The sequence below is a fragment of the Mastigoproctus giganteus genome, chromosome 9 (genome assembly GCF_048544385.1).
Source record: "Mastigoproctus giganteus isolate SK-2022 chromosome 9, ASM4854438v1, whole genome shotgun sequence".
NCBI classification, from domain to species: Eukaryota; Metazoa; Arthropoda; class Arachnida; order Uropygi; family Thelyphonidae; genus Mastigoproctus; species Mastigoproctus giganteus.
In genome coordinates this window covers 45,450,645-45,470,543 of record NC_143583.1, presented here as the reverse complement: position 1 = coordinate 45,470,543, position 19,899 = coordinate 45,450,645, and the positions used below count along the sequence as shown (strand labels likewise).

The 19,899-nt window shown below is 40.4% G+C and overlaps 1 protein-coding gene across 1 annotated transcript in view; it reads right to left on the bottom strand.

The window, feature by feature from the left end:
• The window catches only part of PolE1 (DNA polymerase epsilon catalytic subunit 1), a 650,197-nt gene that overhangs the window by 441,499 nt on the left and 188,799 nt on the right, over window positions 1-19,899 (bottom strand). Inside the window, 2 exon segments of the mRNA XM_090380641.1 lie at window positions 1,567-1,713; window positions 12,269-12,371. Of these exon segments, the coding sequence (XP_090236767.1) occupies window positions 1,567-1,713; window positions 12,269-12,371 (250 nt within the window).

Here is a 19,899-nt window from a genome sequence, read left to right as displayed (position 1 = left end):
TTTTAAATTCTCTACAGTGGGACCAACTGATGACGTTATCATCAGCAAATTCTAAATGGGAAGCGTTCATGGAATTAATCACAGAAGCTACTGGGATTTTCATACCAAAAAAGAAATACTTTTCAAGGTATTCATAAGTAAAACAAAAAAACAATTTCACCTATCCATCCCCTCATACAGTTTGTCTAGTTCTTCCTTCAATTTATTTAAACTATCAACTTCCACAACAACAGATGAAAGTTTGTTCCAGCAATCAACCACTACCGGACAGGCTGTGAAGATAACTCGTGGAATTTTATCAATGATATACAGGAATTTTGCTGGCAGGGATAAGGAGGTTATTATACCATTGTATAAGGCAATAGCCAGGTCACATCTTGAGTACTTCCTAATATCAGGCTTGCAGAGTCTGATATTAGGAAGTATACAGAACTGCTGAAATGAGTACAATGAAGGGCAATGAGATTGTTGGGGGTAACAAAGGGGTGCACTTGCCAAGAAAGGCTTCAGTTCTGCAAACTGCAGTAACTGGAAACTAGGGACCTTCGAGGTGATCTGATTGAGGTGTTTAAGGCTTTTAATGGATTGAGTAAACTCAATTCTGGGATTCATCCTCTTGTTCAGACAACACACATGGGGGGGGGCACAAATTCAAACTGAAGAAGCATGGTTGCAGAATAGTGCAACCATGTGTGAAAGTTTGCCTTTAGCCAGCAGGTGGTTGACTGCTGGACCAAACTTCCATCTGTTGTTGTGAAAGTTGAGCTTAAATAAATTCATGGAAGAACTAGACAAACTATTGGAAGGAATGAACAGTTTAACTGGGAGGTGTCTTTTTTTTTTTTGGCTGCTCCTGTATAAACTTGCTTCCTTGCATCACTTGCCACTGCTAATGCTAAAAGTAACCTCTCTATGCCTAACTTATAGTGACAATAACAATAAGCAATAGACCCATACTAATTCTGCTTCCCTGTTAAGTCAGAGACATCTTGAATTTAAAAACAAAAAAGCACAGTGACTTTGATATCAGTGTTGAAGGGGTGGGAGTAAGCTAATGTAGAATTCCAATAGTAGTAGAAAAAATTAGGCAGTGACTTCAACTTTTGAGCTTACACTGCATTTCAATTATTTAGAAAAGAAAGAAAGTGTAACTTTTTTTTCTCACAGCCTTTCATTCAAAACATTGAATTCCTAATCAGAAATCAATACACAAAAAAATATATAATTTTAAATTAAACAAACTCTGGATTACATGACGAAGATTATTCTTATCATAAACTACCCATTCAATAATAAAAAAAAAAAATCTTAATTTTACATTTCATCTAAATGTTATGTCATTAAATGTAACTCCTAAAATTTTATTGTACCTAAGGCAACACAAATAACCATAATATAAATTAATTTTCAATCCATGTGCAAGAATTAAAAATTCTCATGCAACTTTTCAAAAGAATAAATAATTTTTTTAATTACATACTGATGTTACTAAACAGATATTCAATTTATGGATTTAAAAAACAGATGTTTATTAAATCCATAAAAAAAAAATCTTAAAAATTTTACCAGCTAGTCGTTTCTTTTCTGTTGCAGCTTGCTCTTCTCGAGAAAGCTCATGAAATGCTCGTAGATTTCCACCAGATTCTGCTGGAGGAAATTTTTCAGTTTCTAGTTGCTGTTGAATACGTTGAAATTCTCCTCGAGTTGCAGGCACTAAAAAATAAAAATCATGAGTTATTTGGGAATTGAAAATAAATTCAGTCAAACAGTAAATCAAGCTAAACACTTAAAATCATAAAATCATGTTATGCCTCCTTTACTATCTTTTAACTTATTTCAACACATCAGTACAAAAAAGTACAATTTATAGTATGCAAAAGTTATAATTCACTAGTTACCTGTAAAAAAAAAAGAACATTAGTGCTCTCTGAAATGAGGGCCACTTAAGAGTCATAAACTGAATAAAACCGTAAAATCTTATACATTATGCAGAGTGGGCATTTCAAAGTGCAAATAAACTCCTACCTCATAACAACCATATTTGCTTTTATGAAATCACAAATACTAAATGGTTGGCATGAAATTTGATATAGTTTTGACATCCTTCGGGCCACAAATAATGCCCACTATTATAATACCTAAACAAAAATTTTTGAGTTGTTCTTTCAAACAAAATAAACCCATTTCTCATTATTGGTGTACTTGCCTTAATATGCTGGTCTGCGAAGTCATGAATAACATATGCCTACTGTGTATTACTACAATTTATGCAAGTAGAGTATGTAATAAATACTAGCTCTCAGAACAGTGCAGCAGACAGCCAGGACGGTTCATGGGGGTTTTCTCAATGATATACAGAAATTTGGCTAGCAGGGATAAGGAGGTCATTATTCCATTGCACAAGACAACAGTCAGGCTGAATTGTGAGTATCACATACAGATCTGTAGGCCTCGTTTCAGGAAGGACATGGATCTGTTGGAACTGGTGCAAAAATCAAGATTACTGACAGGAACAAAAGGGTACTCTTAAAAGGAAATGCCTCAGTTCTGAAAATTGCAGTGTATTAGCATTAGCAGAGGCATACGATGCAAGAAAACAAGCTTATCAGCAAAAAAAACCCCTCCCATTTCACCGCTCCATTCGTTCCAAATGTCTGACCAGCTCAGCCATAAATTTATTTAGGCAATTAGCTTCCACAACAAAAGATGCAAGCCTGTTCCACGAATCAGCGATTAAATGGCTAAAGGCAAATTTCCGCATATCTATTCTACAACTATCTTTCCTCAATTTGACACTGTGCCCCCTAAGGTTCTTAGTCTGAACAAGAGGAAGAATCCCATCAGCATCCAGCTTGCTCAACCCATTCAAGGCTTTATATACTTCAATCACATCACCTCGCAGGTGCCTACTCTCCACGCACTGCAATTTGCAGAACTTAAGCCTTTCTTGGTAACAGCACCCCCTTTGTTCCCCTCACCAATCTTGTTGCCTTTCTTTGTACTCATTCTAGCAACTCTACATCCTTCCTAAAATGAGGCCTCCAGACATATACACAGTACTCTAGATGTGGACTGACCATTGCCTTGTATAAAGGGATAATCACCTCCCTTGTCACTGCTAGCAAAATTCATATATATTATTGACAAGACTCCATGACCTAAACTGGCAGCCCATCTGCACCAATCAGATGGGCTGCCAGGGATGCTGATGGGATTCTTCCTCTGAACAAGAGGAAGAATCCCATCAGCATCCAGCTTGCTCAACCCATTCAAGGCTTTATATACTTCAATCACATCACCTCGCAGGTGCCTACTCTCCACGCACTGCAATTTGCAGAACTTAAGCCTTTCTTGGTAACAGCACCCCCTTTGTTCCCCTCACCAATCTTGTTGCCTTTCTTTGTACTCATTCTAGCAACTCTACATCCTTCCTAAAATGAGGCCTCCAGACATATACACAGTACTCTAGATGTGGACTGACCATTGCCTTGTATAAAGGGATAATCACCTCCCTTGTCACTGCTAGCAAAATTCATATATATTATTGACAAGACTCCATGACCTAAACTGGCAGCCCATCTGCACCAATCAGCGAACTTCATCTTTGACTGCACAATTACCCCCAAATGTTTTTTTAACTTTCCACTTCCTTGAGTGTAGTACCCCACAGTTGGTACGTTTCTCTTTGGTTACTGCTACCCATATGCAGTACGTTGCATTTCTCAATGTTAAACTTCAGGTACCACTTTTCAGCCCATTTTACCAACTTATCTAGATCCAGTTGGAGTAGCATACTGTCTTTACTGTCGTTAACAACCCTGTCAACCTTTGTATCATCTGCAAACTTGGACATTAAACCTGATATACCTTCATCAATATCACTGATAAAAATACAAAACAACAATTGGCCCTACACCGAACCCCGGGGAACTCCACTAATAACATTTGTCCACGAAGAGCAGTGTCCATTGATTACCACTCTGTCTTTTCCCACTCAACCATCCCTTTATCCATTGTACCAACTTATCCTTAATGCCATACCTCAAAATTTGTACAGCAGTCTTCCATGTGCAACAGTATCAAAAGCTTTCCTGAAATCCAAGTATATGATATCAAAATTATTTTTGGCATTCAGTTCCTTTGTGACTACATCACAGTATTTAATCAAATTGGACAGACAAGACCTCCCTTTAACAAACCCATGCTGTGTCTTAACTATTACTGCAGTCTTGTCTAGATGATCTTGCAATGCTTCTTTAACCAGTGATTCCATTATTTTCCCCAGAACACAAGTTAAAGTAACAGGTGTCTGTAGTTACTTGTGTCACCTTTTGAACCCCCCTTTGTGATTTGGTGATACATTTGCACACCTCCAGTCCATGGGGACCCTCCCTGAGTCAAAATAAGCTCTCATAATTATGGCTAAGGGTTTGCTTACTTCCTTTTCTGGCGCCTCCGTAGCCAGGTGAGAAGGAGCAGCAGTGCGTAGCACACGCTTCTTGATTAGACCGGGGTTCGAGCCCGTCACCACCAAATACGGAGGATGCGGAAAGGTCAGGGAATGACCACCGCATATCCCGGAGCAATATGGCCTTAGTTGCTAATGCTCCTAAAAACCAAATAACAACAACAATAACAACTTCCTTTTCTGTCTCTTTAATAAAACTGGATAGATCCTGTCCACCCCAGGTGACTTCCTTACACAATTTCTCCTCCACTTTGTTCTCAGTTATTACGAAATCACTTAGCTCCCTGTTAGCATTTGACAAACGTCTGGCACTCCCCTCATTGAATAACTCCTCATGTGTGAATGTAGATGCAAAATACTCATTCAGTTTATCAGCTACCTCCTCAGCATGATCATCAATAGTCAACCCATCTATCTTAAGTGCTCCAATCTGACTCATCCCTTTCCTTCTAGAGTTTACATAAAACAACTCTTTGCTGTTTTTCTTTGCATCCTTTGCCAAAGATTTCTCGTAATCTGCCTTCGCTTGCCTAACCTCCTTTGTGACTTGATTACAGACTAATTTATACCTCTGCCTTCCTGTCCTGTTTATCCTTCCTGTATACATTGTACTCCACAAATTCCAATTCTGCACTGCTTATATCTGTGTGACACCACGTCTCTAATATCCCAACAATATCTGCCTTTCATATCCTGCCATAGGCTTCTGTGTCATGTGATACTTTATATGCATCCCATACATTTTTCTTCTCTGCCACAAGCCTCATTAATTCATCTGACATCCGTTTAGGCCTAAACCTTGAACAGTATTTCTGAATTGGAATGAAAAGCCTGGTAGCCTCCAAAATTAAGTCCCTGAAGGCTTCCAATTTAGAATTCAATGTAGGTAAGATCATCAGTTGATCCCACTGTACAGAATTTAAAAACTGTCTGAGACCTCTGTAGTTACCTTTACGAAAGCAAAAGCCCTTCTCTTTGGCCTTGATGGTAGTTACACCTTTAAGAAATTCCCACATCAGTATATTGTGATCACTGTCACCCAGTGGTTCTTTTATCTGCAAATTCTTAATGCATGAATAATCACTGCTGATAATCAGATCAAGAGTATTACTCCCTCTGGTTGCCTCTCGAACATGTTACTGTAGAAAACAGTCATCCAATAAATCCACAAAAGTCTTGCTAGTGTGCGAGTGACCAACCAACAAGTTCCAGTCAATATCTGGAAAGTTAAATTCCGACACTAACAGCGAGGTAATTTTCCTTAGTGATTTTACCGTTCATAACTCCAGCTGACCTCCATTTTCTAGTCACACCAACCCAGCTGGTCGAGATGCCAAGGCTTTCGCAATTACTAATGACCTTGCACAGATAGTTCATTTACCTACAAGAATACTGGACAATTCTAACCATACAGCCAACACACTTGATCTTTTTATCACAACCATTCTAACTACACGGTCAAAGTCAGTGGTCCTTTAGGCACCTCATATCACAACTTGGTGATTGTCTCTTCTCCAATGGAGCCTTTATCTAATGGCTATTCCCAACCTCATGTTGTTTGGCATTACAAGAATGCAAAATGGGATGACCTGTGAGATTCCTTTTCTTCTTTTCCTTGGTTGGATTACTGTTTCAAAACTTCTGATGTCAGTGTTTGCTCAGATCATGACAGTGAAATTATTCTTGTAGGAATGGAATCCTTTATTCCACTATCCACTTTAAAATCTCGTCCTTTATCTAAACATCCAATAAATGTGCAAAGGCTGTTCAAGAGAAGAATTATGCATGTCGTAATTGGCTTGTTTCCAATTCTTCACATTTCATTTTCCGCCTACACCAAAGGTAGCAACAATTGTAAAGCAGTTATTAATCAGTCCAAACTAGATTTTGAACAGGCTAAGAGTAGAAAACTTGCCTCTTTCCCTAATGGTAGCCGAGCATTATGGTCTCTTGCCAAAGCTCGTGGCCGCAACCTTTGGCCACCTCTGCTCCCACCTCTTTCAAAACCAGATGGTTCTGTTGCCACTTCAGCCAAGGATAAAGCTGTCCTGCTAGCATCCCATTTTTCTTTCAACTCATGTATTAATGATCTTGGTAAAAACACCTCCCACCATTCCCAACACATTCCATTCAATGCCTCCTATGGTCTTCCATCAAAAGGATGTCAGAAGGATTTTGACAAATCATGATGCTAAGAAAGTTCCAGGTCCTGATGGTATTTCTCCACTTGTTCTCAAAACCGGTGCTCCTGAACTTACTCCTGTTCTTTGCCACCTTTTTTCACTTTCTTATTCCAAAGGTGTTTTTTCTTCTGCTTGGAACTTTGCTCATATCCAGCCAGTTCTTAAAAAGGGTGACAAATCCCTCCTATCCAATTATCGTCCCATTGCAATTACTTCTACTCTTTCTAAAGTAATGAAGAAATCAATTAACCGCCAACTCTTAAACTACCTAGAAACCTTCTCTCTGATCAACGATCGCCAATATGGATTCCGTCAGTGTCGATCCACTGGTGATATTCTGGCTTATGCTACCAATTTATGGATACATTCAGTGGAAAAGTTCGGTGGTAGTAGTAGTAGTGGCATGTGATGCAAGAAATCAAGTGTATGAGCTTATGCGGCATCAGCCAAAAAATAAAAAAATCAAAAAAAATCACACCATTCCCTCCAAATGCCTGTCCAGTTCCTCCTTAAATTTATTCAACCTATTAACTTCCATGACAGCTGGAAGTTTGTTCCAGCAATTAACCACCCGCTGCCTAAAGGCAAATTTCCGCACATATATTCTACATCTGTCCTTTCTTAATTTGAATTTATGCCCCCTTAGGTTCGTAATCTGAACAAGGGGAAGGATCCCATCAGAATTCAGCATGCTCAACCAATTCAAGGCCTTATACACCTCAGATCACCGCGCAGGTGCCTAGTCTCCAGCCACTGAAATTTGCAAAACTTAAGCCTCTCTTGGTGAGAGGATCCCTTCATTCCCCTTACTAATCTTGTTGCCCTTCTCTGTACACGCTCAAGTAAATCTATATTCTTCCTAAGATGAGGCCTCCAGACCTATATGCAGTACTCAAGGCGTGGCCTGACCATTGCCTTAAACAGAGGGATAATCACCTCCATTTCCCTGCTAGCAAAATTCCTATATATCATTGACAAAACCCCATGACCTGCCCTGGCAGCCTGTCTGCATTGTTCAGAAAACTTCATATCTGCCGGCACAATTACTCCCAGGTCTTTTTCATTTTCTACCACCTTAAGTGTAGTACAACACAGTTGGTACGTTTCTCTGGGGATACTTCTACCCATATGCAGTACTTTGCATTTGTCAAGGTTAAACTTCAGTTGCCACTTCTTAGCCCATCTGCCCAAATTATCTAGATCCTGTTGCAGTAGCACACTGCCATTACTGTCATTAACAAACCTGCCAACCTTTGTATCATCTGCAAACTTTGACATTAAGCCTGATATACCTTCATCAATATCATTGATAAATATACAAAACAACAGTGGACCCAACACCGAACCCTGTGGGACTCCACTAATAACATTAGTCCACGAAGAGCAGCACCCATTGATTACCACCCTCTGTCTTCTCCCACTTAACCATCCTTTTATCCATTGTAGCAACTTACCCTTAATACCATTCTGCTCCAATTTGTACAATAATCTTTCATGCGCAACAGTGTCAAAAGCTTTCCTGAAATCCAAATATATGATATCAAAGTTATTTTTTGCATCCAGTTGCTTTGTAACCACATAATAATATCCTATCAAATTTGTCAGACAAGACTTTCCCCTTAACAAACCCATGCTGTGTCTGAATTATTGCTGCAGTCTTGTCTAGATGATCCTGCTATGCATCTTTAACTAGTGACTCCATTATTTTACCCGGAAGAGAAGTTAAACTAACTGGTCTGTAATTACTCCTGGCACCCTTCGATCCTCCTTTGTGAATTGGGGATACATTTGCACATCTCCCTGAGTCCAAGGATGCTCTCATAGTTATGGATAAGGGTTTGCTTCGTTGCTTTGCCGCCTCCTTTAATATAACTGGATAGATCCCATCCACCCCAGGTGCTTTTCTTATGTTTAACTTCAACAATTTCTCCTCCACTTTGCTCTCAGTTATTACAAAATCATTAAGTATCCTGCTACAATTTGATAACCTTCTGCCATTTTCAAACCTTAATAATTCCTCATGTGTGAATGTAGATGCAAAATACTCATTCAGTTTGTTTGCTATCTGAGCAGGATCATCAACAGTCGAACCATCGATGTCAAGTGGACCAATCAGATTCATCCCCTTCCTTTTAGAGTTTATATAAGTAAAGAAATTCTTGCTGTTTTTCTTAGCATCTTTTGCAAAGGATTTCTCATAATCTGCTTTGCCTGCCTAACCTTCTTTGTGACCTGATTACAGACTAGCTTATATCTGCCATAGGCTTCTGAGTTGCTTGATAATTTATATGCATCCCATGCATTTTTCTTCCCTGTTACAAGTCTAGTTCATTAGATAACCATTTAGGCCTAAACCTTGAACAATATTTCTTAATAGGTATGAAACTTTAGTAGCATCCACGATTAATTCCTTGAATGCTTCCCACTTAGAATTTACTGTTGGTAACATCGTCAGTTGATCCCACTGTACAGAATTTTAAAACTTTCTGAGACCACTGTACTCACCTTTACGGAAGCAAAAACCCTTTCCTTTAGCCCTGATGGTAATTAAATCTTTAAGTAAATCCCACATCAGTACACTGCCACCTAGTGGTTCCTTAACCTGCAAATTCTTAATACACGAATGATCACTGCTAATAACCAGATCAGGAGTATTACTCTCTGTGGTTGCCTCTCGAACATCCTGCTGCAGGAAACAATAAATCCACAAAAGTCTGACTAGTGTGTGAGTGACCAACCCACAAGTTCCAGTCAATATCTGGGAAGTTAAAATCGCCCATTATAAGACATTCTGATTTACTGGCCCACTCTATTTCTCTGTACAATTGTTCAATGTACTCATTCGAGTCATTAGGCCTATAACACACTCCTACTCTTATTTTTGCTTTCGCAGTGCTTATGTCACACCAAACTGACTCAACAGGCGCTGCCATTTGCAGAACTTAAGCCTTTCTTCATAAGAGGACCCTTTGTGCCCCCTCACCAATCTTGCAGACCTTCTTTTTATTCATTCTAGCAACTCTACATCCTTTCTAAAATGTAGCCTCCAAACCAGTACACAGTACTCTAGGTGTGGCCTGACAACTGCCTTGTATAATGGGATAATCAGATCCCTGTCCCTGCTAGAAAAATTCCTGTATATCATTGACAAGACTCCATGACATGCCCTGGCAGCCCATCTACACTGATCAGTGAACTTCATATTTGACTGCACAACTACCACCAGGTCTTTTTCACTTTCCACTTCCCTGAGTGTAGTACAACACAGTTGGTAGGTTTCTCTTCGGTTATTGCTACCCATATGCAGTACTTTGCATTTGTCAATGTTAAACTTCAGTTGCCACTTCTCAGCCCATTTTACCAACTTATCTAGATCCAGTTGGAGTAGCATACTGTCTTTACTGTCGTTAACAACCCTGCCAACCTTCGTATCATCTGCAAACTTGGACATTAAACCTGATATACCTTCATCAATATCACTGATAGATAGACAAAACAACAATGAGCCCAACACTGAACCCTGGGGAACTTCACTAACATTTGTCGATGAAAAGCAGTGTCCATTGATTACCACTCTCTGTCGTCTCCCACTCAACCATCCCTTTATCCATTGTAGCAACTTACCCTTAATGCCATACCTCTCCAATTTGTACAGCAGTCTTCCAATTGCAACAATATTAAAAGCTTTCCTGAAATCCAAGTATATGAAATAAAAACTATTTTTGGCATTAAGTTCCTTTGTGACCACATCATAGTATCCAATCAAATTGGTCAGACAAGACCTCCCTTTAACAAACCCATGTGTGTCTTAACCATTTACTGCAGTCTTGTCTAGATGATCCTGCAATGTTTCTTTAACCAGTGATTCCATTATTTTCCCAGGAACACAAGTTAAACTAACAGGTCTGTAGTTACTTGTGTCGCCTTTTGAACCCCCTTTGTGAATTGTTTATACACTTGCACACCTCCAGTCCATGGGGTCCTCCCCTAAGTCAAAATAAGCTCTCATAATTATGGCTAAGGGTTTGCTTAATTCTTTTGCTGCCTCCTTTAATAAAACTGTAACCCCAGGGGCTCACATCTGGTGAGTATGGGCTTGGCAAACCCAGAGTCCTGAGCTGGATATGATAATTCTTTTTTTCTTCTACTTCTCTCTCTTTCTTAGGGTAACGTGGGAATTTTTTTTTTTTTTTTTTGCTGGTGCAGCATAAGCCTCAGGCTTCCTTGCACCATATGGCTAATAATAATAATAATAATAATAAAAAAACTGGACAGATCTCGTCCACTCCAGGTGCCTTTTTTATGTTTAGCTTCAGCAATTTCTCCTCCTCTTTGCTCTCAGTTATTACAAAATCACTTAGCTCCCTGTTAGAGTTTGATAAACTTCTGGCACCCCCCCCATTGAATAACTCCTCATGTGTGAATGTAGATGCAAAATACTCATTCAGTTTATCAACTACCTCAGCATGATCATTAATAGTCAATCCATCTATGTTAAGTCCTCCAATCCGATTCATCCCTTTCCTTCTAGAGTTTACATAAGTAAAGAACTCTTTGCTGTTTTTCTTTGCATCCTTTGCCAAGGATTTCTCATAATCTGCCTTCGCCTGCCTAACCTCCTTTGCAACTTGATTACAGACTATTTTATATCTGCCATAAGCTTCTGTGTCACCTAATACTTTATATGCATCCCATACATTTTTCTTCTCTGCCACCTACATGTAAGAAATTGAGAAATGTTCCACACACCTTGAAAGTTAATTTTTTTATAACCTCCATTCCAAAATATTTTTTCCTCTGAAGTTCTCTCTCTCTCTGTCATACATGAAGTGAATTAAAGGAAGATGTACAGTATCATGTTTTGTATTATTATTACTGATTAGTGTATTTTAGTGTATTTTACTGATCAACAATATGAACAAAATGAATTATGTGTGTGCCTGTAGCATCACTTTATGTGAAATCCGCAAGATTTTGCACAATTTTTTTTACTTATGGTTCCATTCAATTTCATTATTGACAATTTTGGCTTTGGTTAGTTTCAACAGTCTTTTCAAATTAGGCAACCTATTCACAAGTTGCTAGGACCTAATTCAGACCTCAGATTTCTTTTCAGATGTTTTTGAATTATCTTTACTAAACTGCATTTTTACTTCCATACATATAAAACTCTATATCGTTATTTGGGGAACAGTGGCAACTTCAAAAAACAGTGCATTTCAAATAATCCGACATGGAATTAACAAGCTTATCGTATTTTGTTTCTTTTTATCATCTTAAAGGATTCAAATATTTTAAAGATTATTAAACTTTATTTTCCATTTAGTACTGTGCCCAATTCTCTTTTAGGCAGTTTAAAAACAGAAATGGTTGTGAAACTATATAATAACACCTATTGCAAATGTGACTGTTCGATAATCAAAGGATTAAATGATAGCACTTATTACTGCAGAATCTGTTGATTCATTTGGGCAGAACAAACTAATTTTTTTTTATTCGTGGGGACACAAATGCCATACTGCTGAGACACTTGTGCAAGTGTTTACATACTTTATAAGCTTGAGACTCAATTATTAGGGGCTTCTTAATAAATAATATTCACTAGTGAAATACTTACTATATTCACCTCTCCATGTCCAGGGCATTCTCCTTTGACAGGCTGCACCAGGCTTGTTAAAGTCACAGGCTGCACAAGCTGCTTCATCGACAATAGCAGAGGGCTTGTCAAGTAAACAAAAATACAATACTTTATAATAAGTAAAATATTCAAAGCATATCAGATAATATTAAGAAAACAATAAGAGCAACTTTTAACTTTCATGTGCCATATCAATATCTTCTCTTTAAAGTTGGTACCTGTATACAGTTACTACATAAATTTGTATATAAAGTAATCAGCAAGTTCCATTTAACCTAATAAAGAACTATTTCAACATATCTGAATTTCTTAATCATATTCATTTTGCGCAAAAGGCATAATTAGCAAACAATCAACAATAACATTCACTGAGTCAAAGTTACTGTTCACTTGGATTTATTTTAACAAATTTATTCATAAAGTCACACAACTTCCTATGAGTGTATTAAATATTTTAGGTTTTAACAATTGATTGGATTATATTAGCACACAAATCACACAACATTGGTAGAACTGAATTAGCATTTTTTTTTATTGTATGTAACAAACACTTACAGTAAGTTTGCCATAAACTTTGTGGCATACTACTAATCAGTTCATTATCTATCATCCTGTTTTTTTTATTCATGACAAACTGTCTCTGTACTCATCTCTCACTGGTCTGGTCCCTTATTAACAAGGAAGTTGGCATTTACTAATTTATTGATATGTAAGGTAGTTTGGCCCCTGTTTCTAGACTCTACTGGCAATGTGAGTTAGAGGATTTGCCTAGATTTATTTTCTGTAACTTATTATAGTTTGAATTGTCAAAGTTTAACAGCTCATGACACAATCAAACTATTGATTGTGATTAATAGTTAAACTAAAACAATTTTCAAAGTGTTAAACCTCTCTGTTTCCCCTATAATTACAGATTCCTGAAAATTTTTGGCCCAAAAGTGAAATCAAAACTAAATAAATGAGATGTCTCAATGTAAGTGTAAATTCACATTCACAAGACAGAACAATAACATAAACAATTATTATCCTCTCTTATTACATTTGACTGTATAAGGTATATTCAGGTCAAATGGCACCTGGGGTTTCTCCCATCTCCTCATATGCACATTGTATTGGAAACAGAACACTGTCAAGCCAGAGATTTAAAAATGTGTGTGTCGTGGGATGTGCCCATTGTTCCTCTGGCTTCCCAATAGGGGCTAGGCCCCTATTGGGAACTGACATTGCCCATACCCTGCCACATGGAGGCTAGCCAGGTGTTGCCAGTAAGTGACATTCTGGCAGGTCCCGCCACCTACTTTCCTGGGATTTCAGTAGCAAGGACCTAAAAAAAAAAAAAAGTTAAAGTGATTGCAGTTGATTTAGGTAAGATTTCGCTAAAGAGTGCTGTGTGGAGTTGTACGCTGAAGGAAGAGTTCTAGGAGCCTAAAAGGTAGGGCAAAATTTTGTTGTAATTTAAGTTTGGATGTGTGGGACAAATGCTGTGTAAGAGAAAGTATTGAGAGGGGAGACTGAAGACTGGGGGGTGAAGTAGGAAGGAGGGGAGTCGATAGTGAAAGTGACCCTGTTTTTTTTTTTCAGTGCCCATGCCTGCCCCACCAGAGTGAAAATTTGGAGAGGCAAGAAGAGGGAACCCTCTCCTCCTGAGTTGGAAGGAAAGATCCGCAAGGGAGAGTGGATTAAGAGTCGCCAATAGGCCGTCTCTATATCAGGGATATCAATAATGGACAAGACCCATGTCCGGGTCTTGTCCATTTGGGAGACTGGGGAGTCCCATCCGAGAGTCAATAGTAGTGAGGTTAGGTTCGGAGATCAGTATTCCATGGGAAAAACAAGATTCTGTACTTGGATCCATTGCTGGAGTTTTCGTTGGTGGAGTGGGCCATTTGTTCCTTCAGGAGTGGAGACATCTTGTCTGTGCCTTCATTTGGGACAAAGTCCCATCTTTGGTTTTATGTTGTGATTTTTAAAATGGTTTACTCTTTACGTCCTTGGGGGAGGGACCAGAGGGAGCCCATCCCTGCATGCTTGACATCAGACACCAGTAGATGTTTGTCTGTTCCGATGTGCCGTTCATAGGATCAGGGATCCAATGTTAGGGTTCTCGTATATGGAGAGTCCTTTGTGTTGGGATTGTGCTGTCCTCAGTTCTGATGTACAGTGGTGATATAAGCCAAGATTATGGCGGTGGGAGGGTCCTTTGTCTGTAAAAGAGTTCCTGTGCGAAGTTGGTAAAGGCATTATAAGTCTCACTGGATTCCAAGAGGTAATGCTCCTGATCCTTTGGATTAAAGTGTATTTTGGTAATTAATACACATCTTAGGTCTTCATAGATTGGGCAAGTATACATTAGTTGCTCCCAGGTTTCTGGGAAACAGAAGGAACATAGTGGGTTGTCTGTTAATCCCATTATTAACTTTACTCTGATGGCCCCATGCCCAGTGAGTAGGTATGAGGACAGTAGGCCTGGGGAAAGCCAGACCAGCATTTCTAGATGAGATTTTCTGAGGTCTGGAATGAATTATTGGGTAATGGCACCCTTTGTGCCTTTTCTGTGCCAGAGGTCATGTAAGTATTGCTGCCAGAGGTCATGTAAATATTCGGTCAAACATCGGTTTTCCATTTTGTGGTTGTTTGTTATGTTTGAGGTGGAGTCTCAGAAGGTGGTAGCCTTTCCTCTGGTCAGGTTGATTAGGATGCCAGATCTCACTACCTCCAGGTCCAGGGGGGAAAGGCCCCCCCCCAGGGTGTGCAGGGCAGAGTGCTGACCGTGCAGCAGGCTCAAGAAGTTGTCAGTAATATTGTCCTCTGGATAGTTTCTAGCTTCCGTTGATTGGAGACCACTTTGGTTTTGTTGTATCAAACTGGAGCAGCATATGTAATAGCAGGTAAAAAGACCGTTTTGTAGAATAGACTGAGGGTTCTCCTTTTGAGCCCCCAGTCTTTTCTGGTAATCCTGCCAAACACTGAAGCAAAGTTTTTAATTTTCCTCTGCAGGTACTTGAGATGCGGCTTAAAAGTAAGGTTGTTATCTAACAGGAGACCCAGGTATTTAAGCTGGGTATCCATTCGAACTGTTGTATTTTGAATCTTTATCTGTGGTGGTCTGTTTGGGTGCAGATGTCCCTTTAGTAAGACTGAGCAGATTTTAGTGTCTGAGATTTGTAGACTGTGTTGAGTTGCCCATTCCTGTAGGGTTTCGTGAAGCTTACAGTTGTGCCCTGTTGCCTGCAGCAAACATCAAGGCCAACTCATCGGCATAAGCCAAAGATGTAACGTTTCCTAGGTCTTTTTGCAGAAACTCATCAACTACCATGTTCCATAACATGGTGCCGAGAATTGAGCCCTGTGGACAGCCGCTGTGTACCTGCCATGTGACTTGGGCGTATGGGGCTCTCACAGTGATTTTCCTGTGCGAGAGATACTGTGCAATGTATTTAAAGATATTTGTAGGGAAGATTTGCCCTTCTGAGCCTTGCCAGGACGCTCGGCCACCAAAGGGTGTCAAACACCCTGGCAAAGTCGACAAAGATGACGAGGAAATATTTTTGTTCAGAGGCATTGGCCATATTTATAATTTGATTCAGGGCATCAATAGTAGATCTGCCTTTCCTGAAGCCATATTGGTTGTCAGAGAGTAGGTTTGCTGCAGAGTAATACTTCTCAATTCTTTGTTTCAACATGTATTCGAATACTTTACTTATGGCTGATAGTAAGGCAATTGTATGGTAAGATTCTGGTAAGTCTTACCAGGATAGGATTAGCCGGACACTCACTGTTCGCCAGTCAAGCAGGAAGCAGCCTTCTCGTAGACAGTGGTTGAACAGGTTTAAGAAGAGCTGCGGAACATATTTGAAAGCTTTCTTTATGATTTCAGGTTCTAATTGGTCGAGGCCTGGAGGCTTTCTATTTTTTGTTAGATGGGCAGCGAGATGTAAATCCTGTTCCTAGAAGGGTTCTTCAGTCTGATCTGTGAAGTAGTTTTCATTGCTCTTGCATAGTTGGATCTGCTGCAGTGTTGAAGGATTTACTGCTGGGAAAAAAATAGTATTCAGGATGTTGTTTATGGATTCTTTCCAGTTGGTGGTTATTTGATTTAGTTGGATTTTGGTGATAGGATTAGCCAGGATAGGATTAGCCGGACACTCACTGTTCGCCAGTCGAGCAGGAAGCAGCCTTCTCGTAGACAGTGGTTGAACAGGTTTAAGAAGAGCTGCGGAACATATTCAAAAGCTTTCTTTATGATTTCAGGTTCTAATTGGTCGGGGCCTGGAGTCTTTCTATTTTTTGTTAGATGGGCAGCGAGGTGTAAGTCCTGTTCCCAGAAGGGTTCTTCAGTCTGAACTGTGAAGTAGTTTTCATTGCTCTTGCATAGTTGGACCTGCTGCAGTGTTGAAGGATTTACTGCTGGGAAAAAAATAGTATTCAGGATGTTGTTTATGGATTCTTTCTAGTTGGTGGTTTGATTTAGTTGGATTTTGGTGGAGTGAATAACTTCACCCCTGGGAAGTCTATTTGTGGTGATTTTGTACCCCCCCCCCACGGTTTATCATTTCCCACTGTAGAGATGAGGTTTTCCCATGCTAGTTTTTTTCCTTTGCTGCATCAATGTTGTGTATTGGTTGCTCTTTTCCCCTGTAGCTTTGCTTAAGGGCATCAACCTCTGGTTCTGGTTTTGTCCTAGGAACACGTTAGAACGCTCGTCTTTTGGCATTCACCTCTTGTCAAAGGTTCTGCAGGTCTCGGTTCCACCACGGGACAGTTCTTGACTGAGGTTTTTTCCTTGGGATGGCTGTGTTTGTAATGATTCTTGTTACAGTCCTTTGATGCTAGTTGGGGGTCTCTGATCTGTTGATGTTGGGCATGGAAATCTCGGGCCGCGGCAGTGATACTAGTTTGGAATAGTGGCCAATCTGCTTTAGTGATGGCGAATTTTTGGAGTTGTATTCTTGGAAGGGTACTACGATCAAGTGCTCTGGTCATCTGGAAGGTTATGGCGCTGTGGTCAGAAGTGAACCAGTACTGTTCAGTTTGAGATATCCCGGCGAGTGCCTGAGTAGGTGGCTAAGTTGTTTGGGCGATTTAATACTGTGAAAGGGCTGTTGGCGAGATATTCCTCAAGTTGTTGTCCATTTATAGATTCGGTTCACTCCTGGCTGCTCTATAATCTATGCCTCAGGACTGGAACTTTCCCCAAAGAGTGGAAGAGGGCCAACGTAAAACTAATTATCAAAAATCCTAACAAGCCACCGGAACTACCAAACTCCTACAGACCAATAGCCCTGCTCTCTGTTTGTAGAAAACTCCTCGAGAGACTCCTCCTGACTAGAATACAAAACTGCTACCTGCAAGCAAACCTGGCATTGCCAAAACAGTATGGCTTCCAACGGGGGTTGTTAACGGTGGATGCCCTGAGAAATCTCTTGGTGCAAGCAGCATCCACTAATCAAAAGTACTTCCTAGCTATCTCTGTTGACTTTGCCGGGGTGTTTGATACCCTCTGGTGGCCAAGCATCCTGACCTGGCTCCGGGAGACCAGCATGCCAGAAAATTTATATAACATAATAAAAAGCTATCTGTCTGACAGATGTATCACAATAAACACCCCATATAGAACGCTTATGAGACAAATATACAGAGGCTGCCCACAGGGCTCTGTACTGGGACCAATACTGTGGAACATTACAATGGATGAATTCCTAAATACGGACATTGGTGAAGCATCCTCGCAAGCCTTCGCAGATACCTCATCCTTATGGTCGCCGGAAACAGCAGACTACAACTTGAAACAAAGGCAAACCATGCCCTACAAATTCTTCTGAAATGGACCAAAAAGCACAATCTTAGGATCTCCAAAGAAAAAACTAATTCTATCCTCCTAAGGGGCTCCCTTGATCCAAGGAGACCCCTCAGATAAAGATTGATACTACCACCACACTGAGACTATCAAAAGAGCACAAGTACCTGGGTGTAATAAATAAATTTTCTGTTTATACTCCGGGACGACCAAATGGTCAGAAGAGTTTACAAAATACACAGAATACAAGAAAAAGCACCATATTCAGCAGTCATGGGCTTGAACCCCAGTCACTCAAGGCACGTGTACTTATGCACCTGTGCGCATGACCACTAAGCTACGGCAATACTTGATGCCACTCTCTCCTTTAAAGAGCATCTCAACTACACCAGGAAGAAAATTAGGGGCTACACAGCGCGCTCATCACCAGGGTCGCAAAAAGGGACTGGGGGCTAAACAGCAAAACCCTCAAGCTCATATACAAAGTAGTCTTTATGCCGATAGAAACCTTTACATCGGGAGCATGGAACTCTAAAGTCACCATGGCAGTTAACCACAGATTACTCGACTCCATCCACAGAGCTATGCTATTGGCCAACACATGGGCTTGCAGCACAGTGAAGCACACAAGCGTTGCAGGTGCTGGCTGGAACCCTTCCACTCGACCTGGAAGGGGACCGAATCCTCTATGAATTATTTAAGGGAAATGCCTGCACCTTCATGGGCTTCAATGCAGATCCCACTGCTAACCGAGCGACCGAAAAGAAAAGATTCACTGCCCACCTCACGCAAATATGGCAATCTAGATGGGACAACTCTTCCAAGGGAGAGATCACTAGGAAATTTCTCCCCAACGTGGAGAAATCACATCCGAAGGCCTCGCTGTGGTTCTCACCGGGCCTCTATACAACCTTTTTACTTACTGGACACGGAGCATTCAAGGCAAAACTCACAGCCCTGGGCATCACAGAGGATCCCGCCTGCTGCTGTGGAGAGTCTGAGAGCTGGCAGCACTTCATGTATGATTGCCAGCTCTACAATGACCTTTGCCGCCAGCTCATCTCCAGGATCATCTTCTTGCCCAGAGACAGGGAAAAGCACCTACTCGACAGTAAAGAGCAATACATTGCATTCTCCAAATTCGCAGAAGACCTCTACAAGAGAAGATGTACCCTCATCATACAACAATCAAACCGTGACCAACAACAATCAAACAAATTCAAGCTGAGAACTGATAACGCCTAGGTGTCATGACTGCCGCATCATGGAACCTACAAGGAAACCGACTCTACTAAGAATAAAGGACACGGCTTACAATCATATGAATGACCTCAACCCTGGACTTGTCAAAGGAACACACCGACCTGGATGGTGCAGTTCGCTGCCACCAAGCCATTTTGGCGAACAAAATCGAGCATCTGACTCGATTACTTTAAACCCAAACCCAGGGGTGGGGAGAGGGGAGACACCCTGTCCCCCCCCTCTCACCACCAACCCTCCTTTTCCTTCTGGTGAGGCATGGACATGATTCACTGACCACCTGGGGATATCTACTCTGTCGCCCTCATATTTCTACCTTTACCCCCCAGCCTTCTGCCTGTCCTCCCCACTCTACCTATACATGACACAAACGCCCTACATCCTAAATTAATTTGTGTATATATATATCCATGCAGTTTCGCCCAGTCTCAGCCTATCACACACATTGCCCTGCTCCTGCCGTTTGAATGCATGGACGCTATGCACTGTATGCAAACATTCAAAGTAAATACAACTGCATGGATATATATATATATATATATACAGTAAACCT